This window comes from Octopus bimaculoides, chromosome 6 (assembly GCF_001194135.2).
Source record: "Octopus bimaculoides isolate UCB-OBI-ISO-001 chromosome 6, ASM119413v2, whole genome shotgun sequence".
Lineage (NCBI taxonomy): Eukaryota > Metazoa > Mollusca > Cephalopoda > Octopoda > Octopodidae > Octopus > Octopus bimaculoides.
The window spans coordinates 82,974,512-82,997,360 of record NC_068986.1 but is presented as its reverse complement, the minus strand read 5'-3'; the positions used below and the strand labels follow the sequence as shown (position 1 = coordinate 82,997,360).

Genomic DNA, 22,849 nt, shown 5'->3' with positions numbered 1-22,849 from the left:
GGGGGGGGGGGGTCAGAAATTGCCTGACAGCCATGGCTGGGTTCTCTTGCTTGTGGCACGGTGCTGAGCTCTTGCCAGACACAGGATCTTCCAATAGCCACCCTCTTCACCCAGGACAGCAGTACCTCTTCCAGTCACTTGATGTAGGCCTCCATGTTGAGTGTGAGGCCGTTTAGGAAGATGAATGGAGGCATAACATTGCCATCACCAGGGATCACTTCAAACACCATGATGATGACTGGATGTTTTGACTTTTATCACTCTCAGCACAATTTTTTTTCACTCTCAGTGTGATTTTTATAACTTCCGGCACAAATGCCAACCAGTACAGCGTGTCATTTCCAAATTTCTGGCAGAGTGAATTGCGTCATGCTGTTTTCCTTGCAGACCATGCCCCAACTGACCCTACTATATTGTGTAGTTGACAAAATCAAAAACAATGCACATGCACGAAATTAAAAATATAAAATGGTGACAATTTACCCATCACATCCTGTATATGTGTGTATGTATACATACATATATATATATATATATATATATATATACATATATATATATATATATATGATGTGGGTGAGAAGTAGGGGAGGAAATGGTAAAGTCTTTTTTATATGTTGTGAAACAGTTTCTATATTTTGAGAAGATGCATAGCACTTTTACAAAAATATTTGTGATACAAATTAACAACTAGTAACCAAGTTTCAATCATAGAAATTACTGTATTGTATAAGACATATCTTTTTAATATCAGCTGTATCCAAAAATTGCCTTGCATCTAATGTGGCTGAATTATGGACAGGAGATCAAGTGCCATAGGCCAAGAAGCTAGTTGTCCATACACCAGCTCGGTACAATAGTTGCTACTAATAATAAAGTACTGAAAACAAGCCAAATTATCACAGCCTGCTAGCATAAACTTATGAAAAATTGCTTACAGTACATGAGCAGTTATGTGGGAAATCACATCATCTCATTACACCATCTTCCTCAACATACACAATCTACACCTGATTTATCTCTTATATTATTTAATTATTTTGTTACCTTTTAGCTATCCAAGTGAAAAATTCTAGAAAGAGGAAAATATTAAATTTTCATCTGCCTTTCAGGTATTTGCAATAAGTGGATAAAAGCAAAACCATAGTTGTGGTGTGCCATTCTTGCAGCTGACTGCCGTTACACAAAAAAAAATGTCAACCCAAAATATAAATTTTATATCCTCTATGGCAATTCTTTTGATAAAAATATAAGCAACTATGCACTTGACCTGAAAGAAGATAAAGTTCAAATATAGTACTCCCATAACATTTATGATAAATGTAAGATTTTGTACTTTATTCAAATGTACTGTTACAATATTATAGTTACATGCATAGAACCATATATTTTACCCCTACAAACCATTTTAAGGTATCTTTTAATAAGTGTATGATGAAGCATACTAAATTTCTTTTTTTTTTTTATTAAATATACTTGTAAAATAGGGGGCGGGGGTCTTATACGCTAGCAAATAGTCAGCTTTAACAAAACATAGACTTTGATTGCAGCTAACACATGTAGGTGTAAATGTTCACTTTTCATCAAGGCCATATAAATAACAGACACCTGAAAAATAAATAGCATAAAACAATAGTTATATCTAAAAATAAAATAAATCTACAAATGATGCTTTTAATACTGTGCAAATGTTCTTTCATGTCCTTGAATTTTATAATTTGGATATCTGGAATAAGGATTATCTTCCCTTTAGTAGCTTCAAGAGAATTGTTTATTTTTGTTTTTATCACATATCTTTTTTTCTGTTGGTTTCAAATATAAAATTATTTCTGCCCCTTCATCAATATTGTAATATCCTCCTTTTCAAGTCACTCTCACCTTCCAGGTTAGACTAGAATGTTTGTACTTTGACTTAATTCATCTGAAGAATATCAGTGTGGTAAGCCCCTTGATACTGGAGGTCATCATGAATTATTATAGAGACTTGATGTAGGTAATATTGGTTGTGGCATCAAGATAAACTTGATCATTAAATGAGCCCTAAACCAGGATAAATATTGTCTCAACTATAGAGTCATTGGGATTGTCAAGAGATAATAGGAAGAGGCTTGATGGACTCACTCTTTAACCCTTGGGTTTGAAGCAGATACTTCATACAGACACTGCAGTTAGCAGTACATTTGCTCCATCACACATCCTTAATGTTGTGATGGAGGTGAGGGTTACAATATCAGTAACTGGATGAAATAAGGCACTAAAACAATGTAATTTGTCAGCAAATTCAATCTGGCTTTTGAGATGTGAATTGCTGGGCCACTGACAAGGAAGCCTTATGCATTAAGATGATGCTTGGGACAGTGCCTGACTGTTTCAGTACTTCAGCTTCACCATCACCCACAGTAATACTATGTTTTAGGGATGTCTCAAAAATGCTTCTCTTTGATGAATAATTGAATGGAGTGTGCATGTCTCTAGTTATAATTTTATCATTTAATCATACTGAGAACTGAGTAAATAGAAGACTAAGCAATTATCTGAAGAATCAACTGTAAAAATACTGTCCTGTTTCCATATAATTCCACTGTCCATTTTGCTGTATGTAGGTACCACATGATGGGTTGACTCAACACTGGTAGAGATTACAGCAAAGTGAAACTGATGAGTGTTGAATTAATTCCGAGTACTGAAATGAGAGGGAGGGGTTCTTCTTGTAGACCAAGACCAAGATATAAACACAATGTGGCTGCTCACCATCACCTGAGTGTAATAACACTGGAAACAACTTCAAAACAGATTTTGAAGCTGAGCTTAAAGTCAACGCGTGTTATTTGCTAACAGATTATCAGAGCCATTATCACAATAGTTGTATAAAGTGTAATCTAGTAATTTTGTGGGGAAACATCTCTTATAAGATGTTATATAGTAGATGTCACTGATGTTTAGTGAAATTAACTGAAGAGAATATATGAGAGAGTCAATGACTATTGAAAAGGTTGCAAGACACAACAAAAATTTTAGAAAAAATAAATAAGTAAATGAGTGGAAATCGAACTGGTGTGTTAAATAATAAGGCATTAAAAGATAATGACTCTTCCCAGACACAATAAAATACATGAGATAGTTTTGTTGAAAAACTGATACAATAATATAACTTCAGGCTCTGTTTGAAATAACGAGAAAATATTTTAGTCTCTCAAAAATGACTTATGTGACTGGATTCAATTCTCATAGATACATAATCACCTCAGTTAATTGGCATACAAATTGGAATACATTACTACACCTCTTTTCAGTAATCTTAAAATATACAAGCTCTTTTTTAATAACACATCCCAATGTTCTTCCTTAACTTTTCAATTTTATGTTAAGTCCATTTATATCTAGTTTTACTCTCAGCTCATTTGGGGTGTAGCTCATGCATTCTGATATCACACATTCAGTGGAGTATGTTTGCTTTATTTCTTTCTGGTCATCATAAACCTTCTCACCATCATGGAGCATCACTAAAACTTTGCTAGAGCTCTGATGGATCCCTATCTGCATTCTAAATTCATTGTTGTACCTTATTGACAGCACTTCTGTACATCTCTCACAAACCATCCACCAGCTCTTATTGCTTTTTGCAACAGCCAGATGTGAAAGTATGAACCCCATCAAAGGTTTTTTCCAGGTCAACAAATGCCAAGTATTGGAGCTTGTTCCTAGATAAGTATTTCTGCACTTGTCTCGCTAGCATGACATCAGTAGTGTTCTTCACAATCAAGTTTGCTATAACTCTGTGTAAATTTCACCTTTGTTAGTCCATCAATATGAAACCTCTCCTCTTTAAAACATCTTTGCTAGAAGCAGTCTACAAAGCTATTGCTACACCAGCATTTGGGTGTGACACCTTTCTGTGTTATTAAAGCCAACAAGAGAGATTGAAGTGATATAAAAATGTTAACTTCATAAAATATATTTCATGAAATTCTATTACATTTATAATATTGTGAGATTTATGAGATGTTTTCCCCTTGTCTTATGACCAACATCTACATTTAAGTATTTGGTTTATTCTTTGTAAGTATTCAGAATAAAGCTTAACATTATCTTCAGTAAAAGTGATATCTTTTTCAAAAGGTTGTTATTTTATTATATGTAGATTTAAGATTGGTTTAGACAACAAAACAGTTTCAGTATCAGAAAATAAACATCAAGAGAATTAAATTTCTTTGAATATATGGCAAGCATTTGTGGTTTATCAAACATTACTACAAAAGTGTGAAGTTATTAAAGAGATTAAGTTTCTATTATGATCCAAAGTGAAGCAGACACAATATTTTCTAGTTTATAAATTCTTGATCAGTTGAAGGGAGAAAACTGAATATAATTTTGAATGGCTTACATTGATCCTGATGGAGTTTGAACTCAGAACATAGACGGACAAAATATTGCTTAGCCTGGTGTGCCAACAATTCTGCCAGCTTAATTTAATCTATCAATTTTAGTAATATTAATATGAGTTTATTTCCATATATCAAAATGGCGAATAGCATTATCTATCACAGAGAACCAATGATTTGAAATATGAACTACTAACAAGTTTAATTGATGCAAGTTAATATGTTGAATAGCAAATGAAGATATATCATAACTTTAACAATACTCTTAGACAATAAATTAGTAACATTCTCTGTGCCCTACTTGCCTATTCTACTTTTAATCTTTTTATCAATCTTAACAATCCTGCAGAGGGAAAGAAAAGTGTAGTTATCAATTGCAGTTAACCTGAGTGAATGAGACAATTAGAGAAAAATTATTCTGATAATAATGGTAGAGCTATATATATGATATGACCCCAAAGATTATATATATTGATATATATCATAATGAAGTGCCAGTAGTACTTGGTGTTACAATTAGTTTCATGGACTTTGGTAGAATCTGCAGTTCCACAAGTTGAGTCTCACACCAAACTGAGTGCCAACTAAACATCTGAAGTTCTTGAAGATGTAAAAGATTATCATGAACTTGAGCTATATAATATAATAGCTATAGCAGCTGGTAGTACAACAGGGTTAAACCCATCTTCTCATCAACTATGGCAATTCAGCAACTATTATAACTTAGGACAAGGGATTGATCTTTTTATAAGGTATAATGATAGTCATTCATTTAATCTTTGCCTGTAATATTGCTCTTCTGGCAATAGCTATTCAAAATAATTTATAATGGCAAGAATGGAGTTGGTCTTTGCTAGGCAGCCACTATGCAAGCATAGATGACAACATTGAACAAATGACTAAAAAATATCAAAACGTCCATTGGCCTGCAGAATTTTATTTGAGAAGTTATATGAGCATTATCACTAAAACCAAGTTACTTAACTGTCTCAGGTTACTAGACCCACTATTTTTAAGCTCGTACAAGTTAAGTATGGAAGCAGTTTTATTAAACACTAGTTTCTCATAGTGTTTTCTGTAGTAATCGATTTTGTAAAATAATATTTAACTGCCCCTGCCACCAAAATAATATCTAATAAATATTATAAGATTTGGATTTACACATAAATATAATTTTTAACAAATATCATTAAAAAGATTTTACATGAATTCCTCAGTAATTTCTTGTTTTGTTTTATACGTCTGTTTACAAAGTTTTCGATAATCATCTCAATTTCCTCCTATATATATTTAACATGGCTTTTAAACGAGAAAATTTACCACAAATTTCACACTTGAGAAGTGTTTTTCCAGTCACAATACCAGATTGAACCTCTGTATAATACTACAAATAGATCTTTTTCTGGCGTCTATTTGTGGAATACACAAGAACACAAAATGTTTCCCATATTTCATACTTGTTTTCTTTAATCTGTAGTCACCTGTGAATTAGAAGTGTTATGGTCAGTTACCACTGAATGAATTCCAGTATATTTCACACATTAGTACAGATTTTTGTCTGTGTATTCATTTGTCAACAAGTTTGTAATTCACAAATATTTTTAATGAAATGTTGTTTCTCAAACAAGAACACATTTCTAGACTATTATATGAGAAGTCACAAAATATTTCATCATGCTAAATGTTTTTCTTGGTGTACTTGTTGGTTTAGTATTAGTTCCGATTTGCAGCAAAGCGATTTTTATGCTTCACAAATAAAAGGCTTCCCTCTAGTTTGCATTTGTTTGTGTCTTTTTAAGTGACTCTTGGTGAGAAAAGATTTCCCACATATTTCACAATGATAAGGCTTTTGTCTAGTGTGTCTACGTTTGTGAACGACAAGATTAGAATTATCAGAGAATGATTTACCACAGATTTCACAATGAAAAGGTCTTTCTCCACTGTGTATTATTTTGTGTCTTGTTAAATTACTCTTATCGACGAACGACTTGCCACATATTTCACAATGATATGGTTTTTCCCCAGTATGACTACGTTTGTGAACTATAAGATGAGAATTAACATTGAACGATTTCCCACAGATTTCACAATGAAACGGGTTTTCTCCAGTGTGTATAATTTTGTGCCTTTTTAAGAGACTGCTAGTGATAAATGATTTTCCACATGTTTCACAGTGGAAAGGTTTTTCTCCAGTATGTATTTTTTTGTGTTTTGATAAATAGCTACTATCGACAAAATATTTCCCACATATTTCACAGTGAAACGGTTTTTCTCCAGTGTGACTACGTATATGGATAATAAGATTCGAGTTCTTCATGAAAGACTTTTCGCAGACTTCACAGTTGAAGAGTTTTTCTCCATTGTGCATTGTTTTATGACTTGTTAAACTACTGTTTGAGGGGAAAGATTTCCCACATATTTCACAAAGATAAGGCTTTTCTCCAGTATGTATTCTTTTGTGCGTCTTTAAAATACTGTTATTAACAAAAGATTTCCCGCATATTTCACAGTGGAAGGGTTTTTCTCCAGTGTGACTACGTATATGAATAATAAGATGAGAATTCTGAATAAATGATTTCCCACAAATTTCACAGTGAAACGATTTTTCCTTATTGTGTACTTTTTTGTGTGTGAAGACTTCTTGTTCTGAAGGGAATGTTTTCCTACAAATATCACAATGATATTCACTAACATTCCTGTGTAATAATCTTTGTATAGTACATGTTTCACTATGTAAAGGTTTCTCACTGTGTGTCTGCATGACTGAATCTACATTATTTAAAACTGTCATGTTTGAAGAGTCCAAACGATCAACGTCTTCCATATTAGTTCTCGAGGAATTCTTAAACAAAAAAAAAAACTACGAAATGTCTATTAAAATAATCTATTATGGTTCATAGATTTCATGATACTGTGTTTACATGATACAATTGAATTGACTGAATTAATTACAATCAAGTAAGCGGTATCAGTGACAATATTTCGCTCAACAAAATAAGACCGGTGACATAGGTTAAAAGTTCCTAACATAATTTAATACATTCAAAATACCGTCAGTTATGTTCAACTCATTATAAAACATGGTTCAACATATTTATTACGTATCAACGACAGAGGATCTGAAACCCTATAAAAGTATCAGCCAAATTCCTTTCAAATTGTGCCCTTGCATCTTAAAAAATGTGATGGGGGTGGGAATAAAAGATTCGACAGAGTAGTTCTCGATAATAAAAATAAATGCAACAGTATTATAGTTTGCCGGATCGCGTTCACTAGAGATCAAACAACTTCGTCTTGGCGTATATTTCATTCAAAACGAATGTTGTTGTTGGCACTCCGTCGCTTACGACGTCGAGGGTTCCAGTTGATCCGATCAACGGAACAGCCTGCTCGTGAAATTAACGTGCAAGTGGCTGAGCACTCCACAGACACGTGTACCCTTAACGTAGTTCTCGGGGATATTCAGCGTGACACAGTGTGACAAGGCTGACCCTTTGAATTACAGGCACAACAGAAACAGAAGTAAGAGTGAGAGAAAGTTGTGGTGAAAGAGTACAGCAGGGTTCGCCACCATCCCCTGCCGGAGCCTCGTGGAGCTTTAGGTGTTTTCGCTCAACAAACACTCACAGCGCCCGGTCTGGGAATCGAAAATTCAAAACGAATAGCCACTAATTAAATATAAATGTACAGTGATCTGATCAATGAGCATTCATAACCATACATCCATACCTACCTACGTGTGTGTGTTTGTGTATATAATGGTTTCAAGGAAGCTATAAGATGTTGCACAAGCACTCGGCTCTGAGTGCACTGTTTCTTATAGCAGAAACAGATGTAAGTTAATGAAGTAGATTATGTGATCCCTGCTCCCGTGTCATTTAATAATTAACATTACACTCTGTACTCGTATTGAGTTCTAACAACTGGTTATTAGTATCGCTATGCTTAAGAGAAATTATCACATAGGCGCGCGCACGCACACAGGGTTATCCCAAAAATAATGTGGGCTTTTTAAAAATTTCTTTTATCTCTCAAAATTAAGATACACAAAGTTCTTTTTTAATCTAAAATATATTCTCGTTCATTTTCTACAATGCTCTTCCAAAATTCACTTGTCCATGACGGAAAAATTCTTCCAGTACTGTTCTGATCTCGTCTACAGAATTCATATTTTTTCCATCCAAATGATTCTGGAGATTGCGGAATAAATGATAATCAGATGGGGACAATGTCCGGCGAATATGGTGGGTGGGGGCATTGTTTCCTCATTCAAACTGCTCCAGCCTTTGAAATGTCATCCTTGCTGTATATGGCCAAGTATTATTCTGATGGAAGAACACCTTCCGTCTCAAAACCAAAGATGGTCGTTTTTCATCTAGCACTGACTTAAACTGCTCAAGCTGCTCGCAGTAGATCTCCTTTGTTACCGTTTGGTTTGAGTTCCAAGTGGACTAAACCTTTCATATCCCACTAAACAGATAACAACACCTTACATGAGTGAAGACCTTCTTTAGCCTGGGGTGTCGGTGTTTCTCCTTTCCCTACCCACTGTCATCGGCGCTTGACATTTCTATAGAGAACCCATTTCTCATCACCAGTCACTATTCGGTCCAAAAAAGGTTCATTCGTGAGATGTGACAGCAAAGTAGAGCACGCATTCACTCTCTGCATGCAATTAGACTCAGAAAATTTGTGAGGAACCCATTGATCCAATTTGCTGACTTTTCCAGTGGCATACAGATGTCGATGAATGGTTGAATGACCAAATCCAAGCTTCTCTGCTAGTTCCTCAACAGTTACAATGGGATTTTATTCCACCAGGGTTTGCAGGACGTCCTTGTCGAACTCTACAGATCTTCCACAATGAGGCTTGTGTAGCGTACAGGCTGAAGTTACCGGCTCAGAATTTCTGGAACCACCATTGACACTGGCTTACGTTTACTGTCCGATCCCCATATACTGCATTAATATTCCTCACACTTTCCATTGCGTTGTTGCCTTTATTGAACTCATAAAGCAAAATATGCTTAATATGCTCCTTGTCACTCCTATTATAGCTTTGAAAAAATAACTTAAAATCGAACAAATTAAAAAAACAATGAAAGAAGAAAAAGAACCAAAAGCGTATGTTACAATGAATGACAAAATGAAAATGAGAGAAGAAATGAAAGTTTTCTCAGCCCCACCTCTGAGTTACTTCATTTTTTTTTTTTGTACTTGGTGCCTTCAAAGATGTCGAACCCGTACTCCTTTAGTAGTTGCATGTAATCCATGTTCCATGGTAACTTTTCAATGTCTAGTTCCACTTCCCACATTTTAAATCTGCCTTTGAATTTTTTCTTCTGATCTTCGTTTAGCAACAAGCAGCAATGCCACCCTTGCACATTGTCGAATTTGCAAGTGTCCACCGATCTTAAATTTTTCCACTTTTTTATTTCTTCACACAGACCCTCATTGGTATTGTCATACATGATCGCATAGTTACTTCTTTTCGGGAGGTGGGGAGGTTGAATGGCTTGTATCTGAATGTATTTGTATGCGTGTTGGAGGGAGTGGGTGGGGTTCTGTATTTGTTTTACCTAGTTTCTTCCTTTTTCGTTTCCTTTTCTTGCCAGGCATCTCCCATTCGCCTTCTTCTATTTCTGCTGCTGGTAGTGGTAGTATTTTTTCTTTTTCTCTTGTCAGTTCTTCCTTTCCCCTTTTGTCTTGTAGAGGGCAGTTTGCTCTAGTGTGACCTTTCTGGCCACACTTGTAGCATCTGGGGGGGTCGTGCCCTCTACTCTGACTACCATTTCGATATTGTCAAATGCTATTATTTCTGGCAATTCTTCAATTATTTCTTTCGTTCCTTATATCACCATGTTTAAGGTTTGACCTTTCCAATTTCTTGTTTCTATCTTAGTGGCCTAGAGAACTGCTATCTCTTCCTCATTACTGAGCAAGACAGTATCCCAAAGCTACAAGATAATGCATGATTAATTCATGCCAGTGGCACGTAAAAGCACTCACTACACATCCACAGCAAAGAAAGAGTGAATGTGACCTGCTGATAATAGTGTGAAAATGTGAAAATGTACTGACAAATATATATCTCAGCCATATCAATTATGCTTGACAACTGATGTTGGTTTGTTTACATCCCTGTAACTTAGCAGCTTGGCAAATGAGACCAATAGAATAAATATCAAACTTAAAAATAAGTACTAGGGTGGTTTGTTTCACTAAAGACCCTACAAGGCTGTGCTCCAGCAAGTTTTAAATCATGATACATCAGAATAGAATGCCATGAATATTTTGAGCTAAGAATTTGGTACAATCTAGATCCACACTGAGAATGTGTCCCATTTCATACTGAATGAACTGGAGACAATAAAACAGCTACAATAGCAGTGGGTTGTAAATCCTCACCGAAGTACAGCAGTTATGAACTCATCTTCCTCTTCTGCTATTACAATTTATTTACTGTTATAGCTTGAAGTAGCTATGAATTGGTGTCTTTATATGGTTAAAAGATAACAGTCTCTCAGACTGAATCTTTGTTCGTGATACAACAGTCCTAGCAATATTTATTCAAAATAACTGAGAATGGAGTTAGCAGAATTGACCTTAACGCCAGCAACAAATAAATAAAAATGTGTAGGCAAGAAACCAGCATCTAAGCATGTGTAACAGTATAAACCAGCAAAATATTGGTTTCAAATTTTGACTCAAGGCCAGCAATTTTTTTTTTGGAGGGGAGTTAATTAGATTGACCCCTGTACTCAACTGGTACTTATTTCATTGACCCCAAAAGGAAAAGCAAAATCAACCCCAGCGGAATTCTAAGCACTTTACCTGACCTGCTAACAGTTCTGCTTGTTCGCTGCCCTAAACTAGCAAAATATTGGAAATATCAAAATGTTCTGCAAAATTCTATTCAAGATGACTACTATTATTATTATGATCAAGCTATTGAAATGTTCTGACTACCTCATGTTTTACCAAGATGTGGAAGCCACTATCTTTAGGTTTGTACAAGTTATATGCAGCAACAGTTTTATAAAAAAATGTTGTTGTCTTTTATGGTAAATTGTGTTAAAACAACTAATTCAACTGTCCAAAAAATAATATCCAACAAATATTACAGTAAAATGATTTTAATTTACATGTAAAAATAAATATTCTTTTCTACTATAGGCACAAGGTCCAAAATTTTTGGGGAAGGAACCAGTTGATTAGATCGACACCAGTATGCAACTGGTACTTAATTTTACTGATCCTGAAAGGATGAAAGGAAAAGTCGACCTCGGCGGAATTTGAATTCAGAACGTAAAGACAGACAAAATACCGCTAAGCATTTCGCCTGGCGTGCTTACGTTTCTGCCAGCTCGCTGCCTTATGTAAAAATATCTATTTCTTTATTGCCCACAGGCGGCTAAACATAGAAGGGACAAACAAGGACAGACAAAGGGATTCAGTGAATTACACCGACCCCAGTGCATAACTGGTACTTATTTAATCGACCCTGAAAAGATGAAAGGCAAAGTTGGCCTTGGTGGAATTTGAACTCAGATAACGGCAGATGAAATAAATATTGTAACAAATATCAGTAAGATTTTACATGAATCTCTCAGTAGTTTGTTTTCTTTTTAACATTTATTTATAGACATTGTTTTCAATACATGATCACTACAGTATTATCCTCCAGTTTATATATGTTTAACATGGCTTTTGAATAATTTACCACAAATTTCACTTCTGTAAAGTGTTTTTCCACTCGTAATTGTGATTGAGTAAGGAACTTAATTAACAAATATCTATGAATAGATCTTCAATGTGTGTTTATAAATTACAAGACTAGGACACAGAGAGAATGATTTTCAACATATTTCAACTTATATTTTCTCTAGTTTGTATTTATCTGTGAATCAGAAGTGTAGACTTAATTTAGACTAAATGAATTATTATATATTTCACATTAATACAGATCTTTTTCTAATATGTATTCATTTGTCAAGTTTATAAGCATTTTCCAAATATTTTTAATGAAAAGATTTCCCTTAAACAAAAACACATTTCTAGACTAAAATATGAAAATTCAAATAAATTTCTGACATATTTCACTGCCCTAAATATTTCTCTAGGTGTTTTTGGTGGATTTTAAGTTTAGATTTGACAAAAAAGTGTTTGTTACATTTCAGTTAAGATTTCCAGTCTAGTGGAAATTTCACAGCCAATTTATAACTCAGTATGTATTCTTTTGTGTCTGTTTAAATCACTATTACTGACAAAAGATTTTCCACATATTTCACAGGAACATTTTCTTTCTCCAGTGTGTATTCGTTCGTGTCTGTGTAAATTGCTGTTATTGGTAAACGATTTACCACATAATTCACATGGATATGGTTTTTCTCCAGTGTGTATTCGTTTATGACCTGTTAAATCACTATTATCAACAAATGATTTTCCACAAATTTCACAATGAAATGGTTGTTCTCCAGTGTGTCTACGTTTGTGAACAATAAGACTAGATTTATTAGAGAATGATTTCCTGCATCTATCACAGGGATAAGGTTTTTCTCCAGTATGTATTCTTTTGTGCCTTTTCATAAGACTAGTACTAGCAAAAGCTTTCCCACATATTTCACAATGATAAGGTTTTTCACCAGTGTGACTAAATTTGTGGATAGCAAGATGAGAATTCTGAATAAAAGATTTCCCACATATTTCACAATGAAATGGTCTTTTTGTAAGGTGCATAAGTTTGTGTCTTTTTCTACTGTTATTAGTGAGAAATAATTTCCCACACAGTTCGCAGTGAAACACTATTTTTCCATTGAGTCTGCTTTTATGTCTGCATAAAAAGCTATCACTGACAAAAGATTTTCCACACATTTCACGAGGATAAGGATTTTCTCCAATGTGTATGCTTTTATGTCTGTTTAAATCACTATTACTAACAAAAGGTTTTCCACATATTTGACAAGGATAGGATTTTTTTCCAGAGTGTATACTTTTGTGTCTGTTTAAATTACCAACACTGACAAAAGATTTCCCACATATTTCACAATTAAAAAGTTTTTCCCCAGTGTGTATGCTTTTGTGTCTGTTTAAATCACTGTTGTTGACAAAAGATTTTCCACATATTTTGCAATGATAGGGTTTTTCTCCTGTGTGACTACGTTTGTGAGTGACAACATTAAAATCATTAGTGAATGATTTTCCACATATTTCACAGTAATATGGTTTCTCTCCAGTATGTGTTCTTTTATGTCTGCTTAAATCACTATTATTGACAAAAGATTTTCCACATATTTCACAGGAACATTTTCTCTCTCCAGTGTGTATTCGTTCATGTCTGTGCAAATTGCTGTTATTGGTAAACGATTTCCCACATAATTCACATGGATATGGTTTTTCTCCAGTGTGAATTCGTTTATGACCTGTTAAATCAGTATTATCAACAAAAGATTTGCCACAAGTTTCACATTGAAATGGTTGTTCACCAGTGTGTCTACGTTTGTGAACTACAAGACTAGACTTAACAGAGAATGATTTTCCACATATATCACAGGGATAAGGTTTCTCTCCAGTATGTATTCTTTTGTGCCTTTTCATAAGACTAGTACTAGCAAAAGCTTTCCCGCATATTTCACAATAATAAGGTTTTTCACCAGTGTGACTAAATTTGTGGATAACAAGATGAGCATTTTGAATAAAAGATTTCCCACATATATCACAGCAAAATGGTTTTTCTGTAAGGTGTATTCGTTTGTGTCTTTTTTTATCGTAAAAAGTGACAAATGATTTTTCACATATTTCACAAGAGTAAGGCTTTTCTCCACTGTGACTAAGTTTGTGGATAATAAATCTTGTATTATCAGTGTAAGATTTTCCACATATTTCACAGTGATACAGATTTTTTCTAGTGTGTATTCTTTTGTGCCTTGTTAAATAGCTATTATGGACAAAAGATTTTCCACATATTTCACAAGGATAGGGTTTTTCTCCAGTATGTATTTTCTTGTGCCTGTTCAAATCACCTATACTCACAAAATATTTTCCACAAATTTCACAGTGATATGGTTTCTCTCCAGTATGCATGCTTTTATGTCTGTTTAAATCACTATTATTAACAAAAGATTTTCCACATACTTGACAAGGATAGGGTTTTTGTCCAGAGTGTATACTTTTGTGTCTGTTTAAATTACCAATACTGACAAAGGATTTCTCACATATTTCACAATTAAAAGGGTTTTCTCCAGTGTGTATGCTTTTGTGTCTGTTTAAATCATTATTGTTGGCAAAAGATTTTCCACATATTTTGCAATTATAGGGTTTTTCTCCTGTGTGACTACGTTTGTGAGTGACAACATTAAAATCATTAGTGAATGATTTTCCACATATTTCACAGTAATATGGTTTCTCTCCAGTATGTGTTCTTTTATGTCTGCTTAAATCATTATTATTGACAAAAGATTTTCCACATGTTTCACAGGAACATTTTCTCTCTCCAGTGTGTATTCGTTCATGTCTGTGTAAATTGCTGTTATTGGTAAACGATTTCCCACATAATTCACATGGATATGGTTTTTCTCCAGTGTGAATTCGTTTATGACTTGTTAAATCAGTGTTAGCGACAAAAGATTTCCCACAAATTTCACATTGAAATGGTTGTTCACCAGTGTGTCTACGTTTGTGAACTACAAGACTAGACTTAACAGAGAATGATTTCCCGCATATTTCACAGTGACAGGGATTTTCTTCAGTATGTATTCTTTTATGCCTTGTCAAAGAACGCTTATTGACAAAATATTTTCTGCATGTTTCACATTGGTAAGATTTTTCGTTGTGTATTTTTTTGTGTATGATGACTTCCTCTTCTAAAGAGAATCTTTTCTTACAAATCTCACAACAATATTCAGTAATGTTTTTCTGTAATGATCTTTGTTTAGTAAATGTTTCACTATGTAAAAATTTCTCACTGTTGTATGTCCTTGTATCTGAATCTATAGCATTCAAAACTGCTGTATTTGAAGTGTCTACGTGATCAACGTCTTCCATATTATCAAGTTACAAGGAATTCTGAAAAACTGAGAAGTGTGTGTGAATACAATCTATTATTGTTAAAAGAATTTTTTTTGTGAGTTTATACAATATAAATCAATTAACTGAACAAAACATTGGGATATTAAGTACACGGTGTCAATAACAATGCTTCCCTTGTCAAAATGACACCGGTGACATGCTAAAAGTCCCTAACACAATTTAATTGAGAAACACCTTCAATCATAATTTACTTCCTCCAATTTATATCAAACGCATGATGAAATTTAAAAAAAACATCCAATATAACTATTATTTATCAACAAGGGAGCCTTTATGAAGGAACTTAATATGCTAGAATAGATTTACGGGCAAAATTTTTTAAATATTTTTTTCCTTCTTCGGTACCAACAAATCACATGCTGAAAGACACATTTGACAGTGTATAAATAAAGACCGGATGATGATGGCAAGAAAGTCTTTTACCATAGGTGTGTTCAAATTTCTGTTGAATTGGAGTTATTCGACTGCCATGAAAAGCTTAGGTAAGAGGTAGGTGCCTCATCTGGGATGTCACAGTCTGTGACCCCTTTGCTCCCTCTCAAATCCTGGATGCTGCAGTAAATGGGAGGCTCACTGCTTCCGTAGCCGAACGGAACAAAATCCTTATGTATCGGGACCTGTTAATGAACCATTTCTTCCGGCCTGTAATGAAGTTCTAACGGCGAAGTTCTTGTAGTTGGCGGCTCACGCTTAGCTTTTCCAACGTCTTAGCCTCGCCATCACCCGTGGTAATACTGCGTGGGTGCTGGCTTGCTTCAGTATGTTCCGTTGAACCTTGTGGTGTGCGACCGACTGAAGCATTTGGCGCTGCATTGATGTTTTTTTTCCTCATTTTTTCTCCTCTCTCCTTTTTCCTTCTTTTCGTTGTCTTTCTTTTGTACAAAATTATGGAAGAAACATGACTATTGTTTACGATTTGTAATTTAATGTGGTTTTGTATTAAACTATTTAAATGATCAAAGAAAAAAGAATGAAAATATAGTTCGCAGAGCTAGCTCAAAGAGAGGTCTGTGAACATAGACATTGCAGGTACTACTAAAGCAGCGCGGACCCGAACGCGCAGTCGCGCGTCCGCGCTAGCTAGTTTTGAGTGGTCGATCCTAACCCTAACCCTATCCCTAACCCGCGTGTGCAAATGAATACGTGGTTAGGGTTAGGGTTAGGATCGACCACTCACGACTAGCTAGTGTGGACGCGCGACTGCGCGTTCGGGTCCGCGCTGCTTTAGTAGTATCGACATTGCAATGTAACAGAAGCTTGGGAGAGTTCAGTCACAACAATTTCCCCTGGATCTATAAATTATAAAAAGTAATTACTACCACCTATTGGAAGCACGTTCTAGTTCATGCAGAATGCTCCTTAGCGTCCCCAGTTTCCGTAGTAATGACTAGAGTTAGTATAAGCAGACGAGAAGAGAGGGGAAAATCGTGAAGATCCAGTGCATAATACAAGAAAGTTCTGATAAGTGACCATTCACCTGAAGTACCCAGCAGATGTAGCTGAACATTGTGATAATCCAGTCGCAGAAGACAGGACTGAAACCAGCCAACATGAGAACAGCTGACAAGTATTGTTGAATTTATTTAAAGCTTCTGATTAATTAGGACTCCAACTATGTCAGGTTCTTTACACACTCTTTCTATGATGTATCGCATGAGGTAAGGTTGTCAAGAATAGACCTACTTGGGATGGCGCATATTTGCGCAGCACTAATCAGATCCTTGATGACAAGCGCAAACCTCTTCGCTAACAACTTAGTCAAAGTTTTGAAATCTGCAATCTATAATAGTTTTGAAAATGGGCCTAAAATTTATTTATTCACCTTCTTTGTTCGGGTTCTTTCTCAGCAGTATCACCGTTCCTCAAAACACAGAATTAGAAATTCTTCCTTTCTGCTGCCAGTTACAGTAGATATCTGCCAAGCGGCCTCCGAAACAAGACAGGCTTATAAAAGTAAAACTCGTAGGGCAGACTATCAAAACCACAAGCCCTCCGTGCAGCCAATCATAACTTCCCGTATTTCTACGGTTGTTATTGGCTTTTCGCAACAATCCGCACCCCTTACCTAGAGGTGCAGCAGGCCGTTGATGTGGACACTGAAATCGCATTTCCGTTCAACATTCATCTCAGTTCGTCGAGCGAAAAACTGCTAAGTCATACACATTTGCTCGAGCTCAAGTAGCATATACCCATTATGATCCATCGAAGACCATAATGGGTATATGCCCCGTTGCACCTCTCTCATTTGGGTCCATTCACCTTTTTCGCCTCCTTGTGCCTTAGTGCACATGCTTTAACTTTAACAATGCAGCCTTTCTTGCCGCAAGCACGTTGGTTACGAATACTTTCCTAACGGCCTCTTTTAAGTTTCTATCTAGGTCTACCTCTAATATATATTTTCCTATCGCTATTTCTTTGCTAAACCATACTGATTCTATTTTCGTCGCCCTTTTAAGGGTGTACCACTATTTGTTGATGACTATTTGTGGGGCTTTAAAATTGTGATTACACACAAATATATATTTGATCTATTTTCCAGGTTGTATCAATTTGGTGGGGTTGGCACGAGTAATTGCAGATATTGATGAGTGCTTTTAGCTTTAGGTGTTTTAGGTGAATGTGTGTAATTTTGTTTAACCTGAAGAGTTTGAATTTATATACATCCATATTAGCTTCTGGGTGCTCGATGGAAGCACGGGTTTACTGGTAAAACTTTGGAGTTTTCAACTCGTTAAAAAGTAATAAAATGATATTGAAAACTTGTTTTAAAGTATCATTAAACTAAAAAACTTCAGCGAAATATTTTTCGAAACATGAAATTCAGAGAACATTTTATAAGAGAAGAGGAGTTAGCTCCCTTGAAAGTTCCTTCATTAATTTTTCTTGTATTTCGACAGGCGTAAATTGATTATAAAAAATAAAGCAGTGTCAAAAAATTTAACGTATGGATAATTTAATGTTGTTTTTGTCTGTAACAATTATTGTGCCCTTTATCACCATGTTTTGCTAATTTTGTCTTCGTCTGTTAGTTTGTTTTCAACTTCCGGTCAGTCATGCCATGCTGTTGTCACATTATTGGTATCGCCTCGACTTTAAACATATATACTACGTAGTTTCAGCATATGTATATATAGGATATAGAAGGGACATGTATAACAACCTAGGTGTATTCAAGGAGAGGCAGAAAGAAGACAGAGGGGCGGTATGTTAAGGTAAGATACCTTGCGACTTAAGTGCGTTTCAATAATATTATCTTGTGAATAAATACATAGACGGCATAACCCTCTTTGCATACGTGGGAGGCAGGTCCCTAATCTAGGACGCAACGTGCTGCGACACGTTCTTCGGCTCCAGTCTTGCTGCATCGGTTGCAAACCCAGGTATCGTCGCCTGTAACATAGAGGAGAGAAAAGTAAATAAACACAGGAGCCTGACCGGCCGCTATCAGTTTTTGCGGGTCGCCATCGAGACCTCAGGTGTTCTCGACCCCGCACTGCCGATTTCCTCTGAAAAATCGAGATGACTGCCGCCGTCTGAGAACTGAGCACTGCGAAGTTGGGATAGTTGCTGCAGCGAGTGTCACTAGCCATTCTCAGCGGCAACGCCTTGGCAATCGTGTGCGAGAGGCTAAACACGCCATTGGTCCGGAGTGTAGAACCCGTTTCTCACTCCACTCTTTCTTCTGCTGCTTAATTCCCCCAACTCCTTTTTTCCTTTTCCTTGGTGAGGTAGTTGATAATTTGATCTTATATACTTTTAATGTTCTTTTCCTTCTCGTAAAAATATGTTGATAAAATATGAAACATATTGTTGTCGGGTAAAAAAAAAAGGGCACTGTCAGCTGTCAGAAGTGAAAGTAGAAAAATATGACAAGGAACGTTACTGCTGGTTTGAGTTGATTCTTTGGCTACTGACAGCTAATACCATGACTGGCCGGAGCGAGCTATCTGTCTGTCTGTCTGTCTGTCTGTCTCTCTCTCTGTCTCTCTCTCTCTCTCTGTCTCTCTCTCTCTCTCTCTATCTATCTATCTATCACTCGAAAGTTATTGGAACAAATTCGACACCTATATCCATGGTCCCGAACGCGCAGTCGCGCGTCCGAGCAGGGCTAGTCGTGAGTGGTCGATCCTATTATTTTTAAACTTCAAACTTCATTTGTTTTCTATTTTGATAAATTCTCTCTGTTGAAAATTATATTTTAAATAATATGCAATTTCAGAAAATATATTTTTATATTAAATTTGCGTTTTCTAATTTGATAAATTCTACGGACACAGAGGTGAACAAGTGATAGATAGATAGATAGATAGATAGATAGAGAGAGATAGATAGTGAGATAGACAGACAGATAGATAGCTCCGGCTAGTCAGCAGCCAAAGAATCAACTCAAACCAGCAGTAACGTTCCTTGTCAGTTCTACTTTCACTTCTGACAGCTAATACCATGACAGTGCCAAAAAAAGATCATTGTATAAATTAGAATGTTAGTGAGCAATGAAACTTACAATCAAATTCTAACCACTTTTCTACCTGTGAATGTATATCAACTAATTGGTGCTCCAGTGTATGGGAGTATACAGTGTGTATGTATTCGTGTTTAATTTATTGAAGGGGTTTGGGAAATCATCTATGCTTTATTCACTGTTAAATTACCCTAAATTGTGAATATTTCGCGTTAGTATATATATATTTTTTATTCTTGAAGTTTCATTTACTCCATATTAAGATTGATCTTGTTGTATTTCAGGAATTATTTTTATTTTCGAAACTGGCTTTCTAGAGGAAGATGTCACACTGACTAAAGAAAACACCTACTTTGAAAATTGTGACAGGTCATTCAGTCAAGGTATACGAGATTTATATGAAAGCAATTTTTAGAATTGTTGATACACGCTGTTATGTTATTGTGAACGTCCAGGGAATTATTGTTAAAAGAGAAAATGATGCATACTGGAGAGAAACTATACTGCTGTGATATTTGTGATAAAACATTCTCTAACAACAGTAATTTAAGGAGACATAAACGAACTCATACTGGAGAGAAACCATACGACTGTGAATTTTGTGGGAAAGAATTTTCATCTAATTTTAATTTAAAAAAGCATAAAACTATTCACACTGGAGATAGGCCGTATCGCTGTGAAATTTGTGGTAAAGGTTATTCATGCAATGTACATTTGAAGAGACATGAAATGGTTCACTCAGAAGAGAGACCTTATTACTGTGATATTTGTGGTAAAACATTTGCAAGTAGTAGTGACATAACAAGACATAAAATAGTTCATACAAGGGAGAAACTATTCCAGTGTGAAATTTGTGGTAAAACTTTCTCATATAATGGTGATTTGAAACAACATAAAATGGTCCACACTGGAGAGAGACCATACCGCTGTGACATATGTGGTAAAGCATTCTCTAGAAGATATGGTGTAACTAGGCATAAAATGGTTCACATTAGAGAAAATCCATAGTTATGGACTATTATAATTATAGGTATCCGTCCATGAGAAGAAGAATGAAATGAGATTTTATGTTTATTTCTTTCTGTGGCATTTACAGAATCAATGTTGATTAGCTACAACCCAGGCTGCAAATTTGGTTTAATGAACAGCTAGAGATCTTGTAAGATTGTTTACATTTTCTGTCATGTGGTTCCTATCGGAGAGAAACTCCACCTTTGTGAAATCTTTCATAAATGCTTTTAAAGAAAATGGCTCAATTAAACATTTTAAAAAATAAGCTATTCACCCCCCCCCACCACCACCACCAATCAAATGTGGCTGATGTTCTAGCTAGAACATCTGGAGGAAAAATCTTGGTGGTGAGAGAATGGTTTTAATGTTTGCAACAGATGAATTGTGCTAAGGGCAACCAGCAAGTGGGTTTTGTTAAATCTGATGATGCGTTGGAGCTACAGCCTATGGAAATGATTTATATTGAAAATACAATCTAGCAGCATTGTTGTATTGACAGGAAAATGTTTCCTGAATATATTGATTCTAGGAATTGAGCTAAATAGAGTATCATTATATTGGGAAAATTTATTTTTTAAGAAATACATTCATATTTAACATAAATTGCTTCAAGCTGAGGAGATGGCATGCTTTGTTGTCCAAAGATATTATGTTGAATATTATGATAGGAAAAAGTCAGTTTTATGACATGTGCGAATCCTAGCATTGTAGAGTGGACATTAAACATTACAAATAAATAGACCTTTAGAAGAAAGTGATAGCCATAAAAATTTCTGAAAAGATAACTGTGAAATCTGAAACAGTTTGTTCTACTCAAGGGTAAAACTTTTACTTTAAGCATTGTGGAAATATGAACATTGTCTGAAGATAACATGACATGAATAAAACAACATCTGATATTATTTATGATTAAAATACTATAGAACAGTTAGTGTTGACCAATATATGTGTATAGTAATAAAAGAAACCATACATTGTTTTATCCTTTTACTAAATTAGGACACTGTTTCTATGGGTTTTAGTCAATTACATCAAACCCAGTACTTACTTTATCAATCTATATTTATTGAATTGTTAAGTTAGGCTTTGATATAAATGAAAACAATGCTGATAAACATGACACAGTGATACGTACATTTCATTTGTGTCACATCTGCTTTCCCATACTGGTATGGGTTGCTGGAAGATGAGACAGTACTTTATGGCCAGATACCCATCATGTCACCAACCCGTATCTGTTTTTTTTCAAGTAAGGGGTTTAAAAAAAATTCCACTGGTCTTCACAAGTATAGAATTACAACTGCAGAATGTATCGTTTACAAGGAATATAGACATGACATTACAGTTTTGCTCAAGCACCATCGTGCAAGGATATGTGGAATGTAAACTTCCATACACACACACACATGTATCTACATCACCATCATCATTTTAATGTCCACATTTCCATGCTTGCATGACTCAAATGGAATTAGTTTAGGCAAATTTTCTATGGCTGAGTGCTTTTCCTGTCACCAAGCCTCCTGATTCCAATTCAAGTAATATTTCTCTAGAGCTGGGCATGTTTCCTTTGAAGTTTGGAAACAAAGGATAATGCTTGTATGACAACAATAGTTGTTTTACAACTATTGTGTGATGCCAAGACAAGGAGATATAAAAAAAAAACACACCTTCACACATTCTCACACACACACTTGTATATATGATAAGCTTGTTTCAGTTTTTGATTACCAAATTCATTCAAAGATTTGTTTGGTACAGACCTTTAATAAAAGATATTTATCCAAGTAGAACTGAACCCAAAACCATAAGGTTGGGAAGCAAACTTCTTAACCAGACACCATATCTGTCTATCTGTCAGTGATTGATACAAATATATTGATGTGTGTGTGTGTGTGTGTGTGTG

At 35.2% G+C, this 22,849-nt stretch overlaps 3 protein-coding genes across 4 annotated transcripts; 1 reads left to right on the top strand and 2 right to left on the bottom strand.

The window, feature by feature from the left end:
• Window positions 1–6,123: 6,123 nt before the first annotated feature.
• LOC106871464 (oocyte zinc finger protein XlCOF15) lies at window positions 6,124–7,206 on the bottom strand. Its single transcript, XM_052968485.1, has 2 exons — window positions 6,858–7,206; window positions 6,124–6,425 (listed from the first exon to the last, which is right to left on the bottom strand). Exons 1-2 carry the CDS (start codon window positions 7,204–7,206, stop codon window positions 6,124–6,126), a joined length of 651 nt encoding a protein of 216 aa, XP_052824445.1.
• A 4,765-nt stretch (window positions 7,207–11,971) lies between these two features.
• LOC106871459 (zinc finger protein 91) lies at window positions 11,972–16,494 on the bottom strand. Its single transcript, XM_052968911.1, has one exon. The coding sequence runs from the start codon at window positions 15,423–15,425 to the stop codon at window positions 12,600–12,602; it is 2,826 nt and encodes a 941-aa protein (XP_052824871.1). The 5' UTR covers window positions 15,426–16,494; the 3' UTR covers window positions 11,972–12,599.
• Window positions 16,495–16,688: 194 nt separating this feature from the next.
• On the top strand, window positions 16,689–22,841 carry LOC106871467 (zinc finger protein 708). Of its 2 annotated transcripts, none has more exons than XM_014917941.2 (2): window positions 16,689–17,037; window positions 20,217–22,841. In XM_014917941.2, exon 2 carries the CDS (start codon window positions 20,410–20,412, stop codon window positions 20,938–20,940), a length of 531 nt encoding a protein of 176 aa, XP_014773427.1. In that variant the 5' UTR covers window positions 16,689–17,037; window positions 20,217–20,409; the 3' UTR covers window positions 20,941–22,841. The 2 variants fall into 2 exon arrangements, with proteins under 2 accessions (XP_014773427.1, XP_014773426.1); XM_014917940.2 differs by lacking the exon at window positions 16,689–17,037 and adding an exon at window positions 18,497–18,682.
• The last annotated feature ends 8 nt before the right edge of the window (window positions 22,842–22,849 follow it).

What these genes read in the sequence shown, in the direction of transcription:
- LOC106871467 (XM_014917941.2), top strand. Translation starts at nt 20,410, where the DNA reads ATGATGCATACTGGAGAGAAACTATACTGCTGTGATATTTGTGATAAA.
- LOC106871459 (XM_052968911.1), bottom strand. Translation starts at nt 15,425, where the DNA reads ATGGAAGACGTTGATCACGTAGACACTTCAAATACAGCAGTTTTGAAT.
- LOC106871464 (XM_052968485.1), bottom strand. Translation starts at nt 7,206, where the DNA reads ATGGAAGACGTTGATCGTTTGGACTCTTCAAACATGACAGTTTTAAAT. An exon ending in GAAATCTTTTGTTAATAACA is followed by an intron (nt 6,426 to 6,857) that starts GTATTTTAAAGA and finishes CTCATCTTATAG; the next exon opens with TTCACAAACGTAGTCATACT.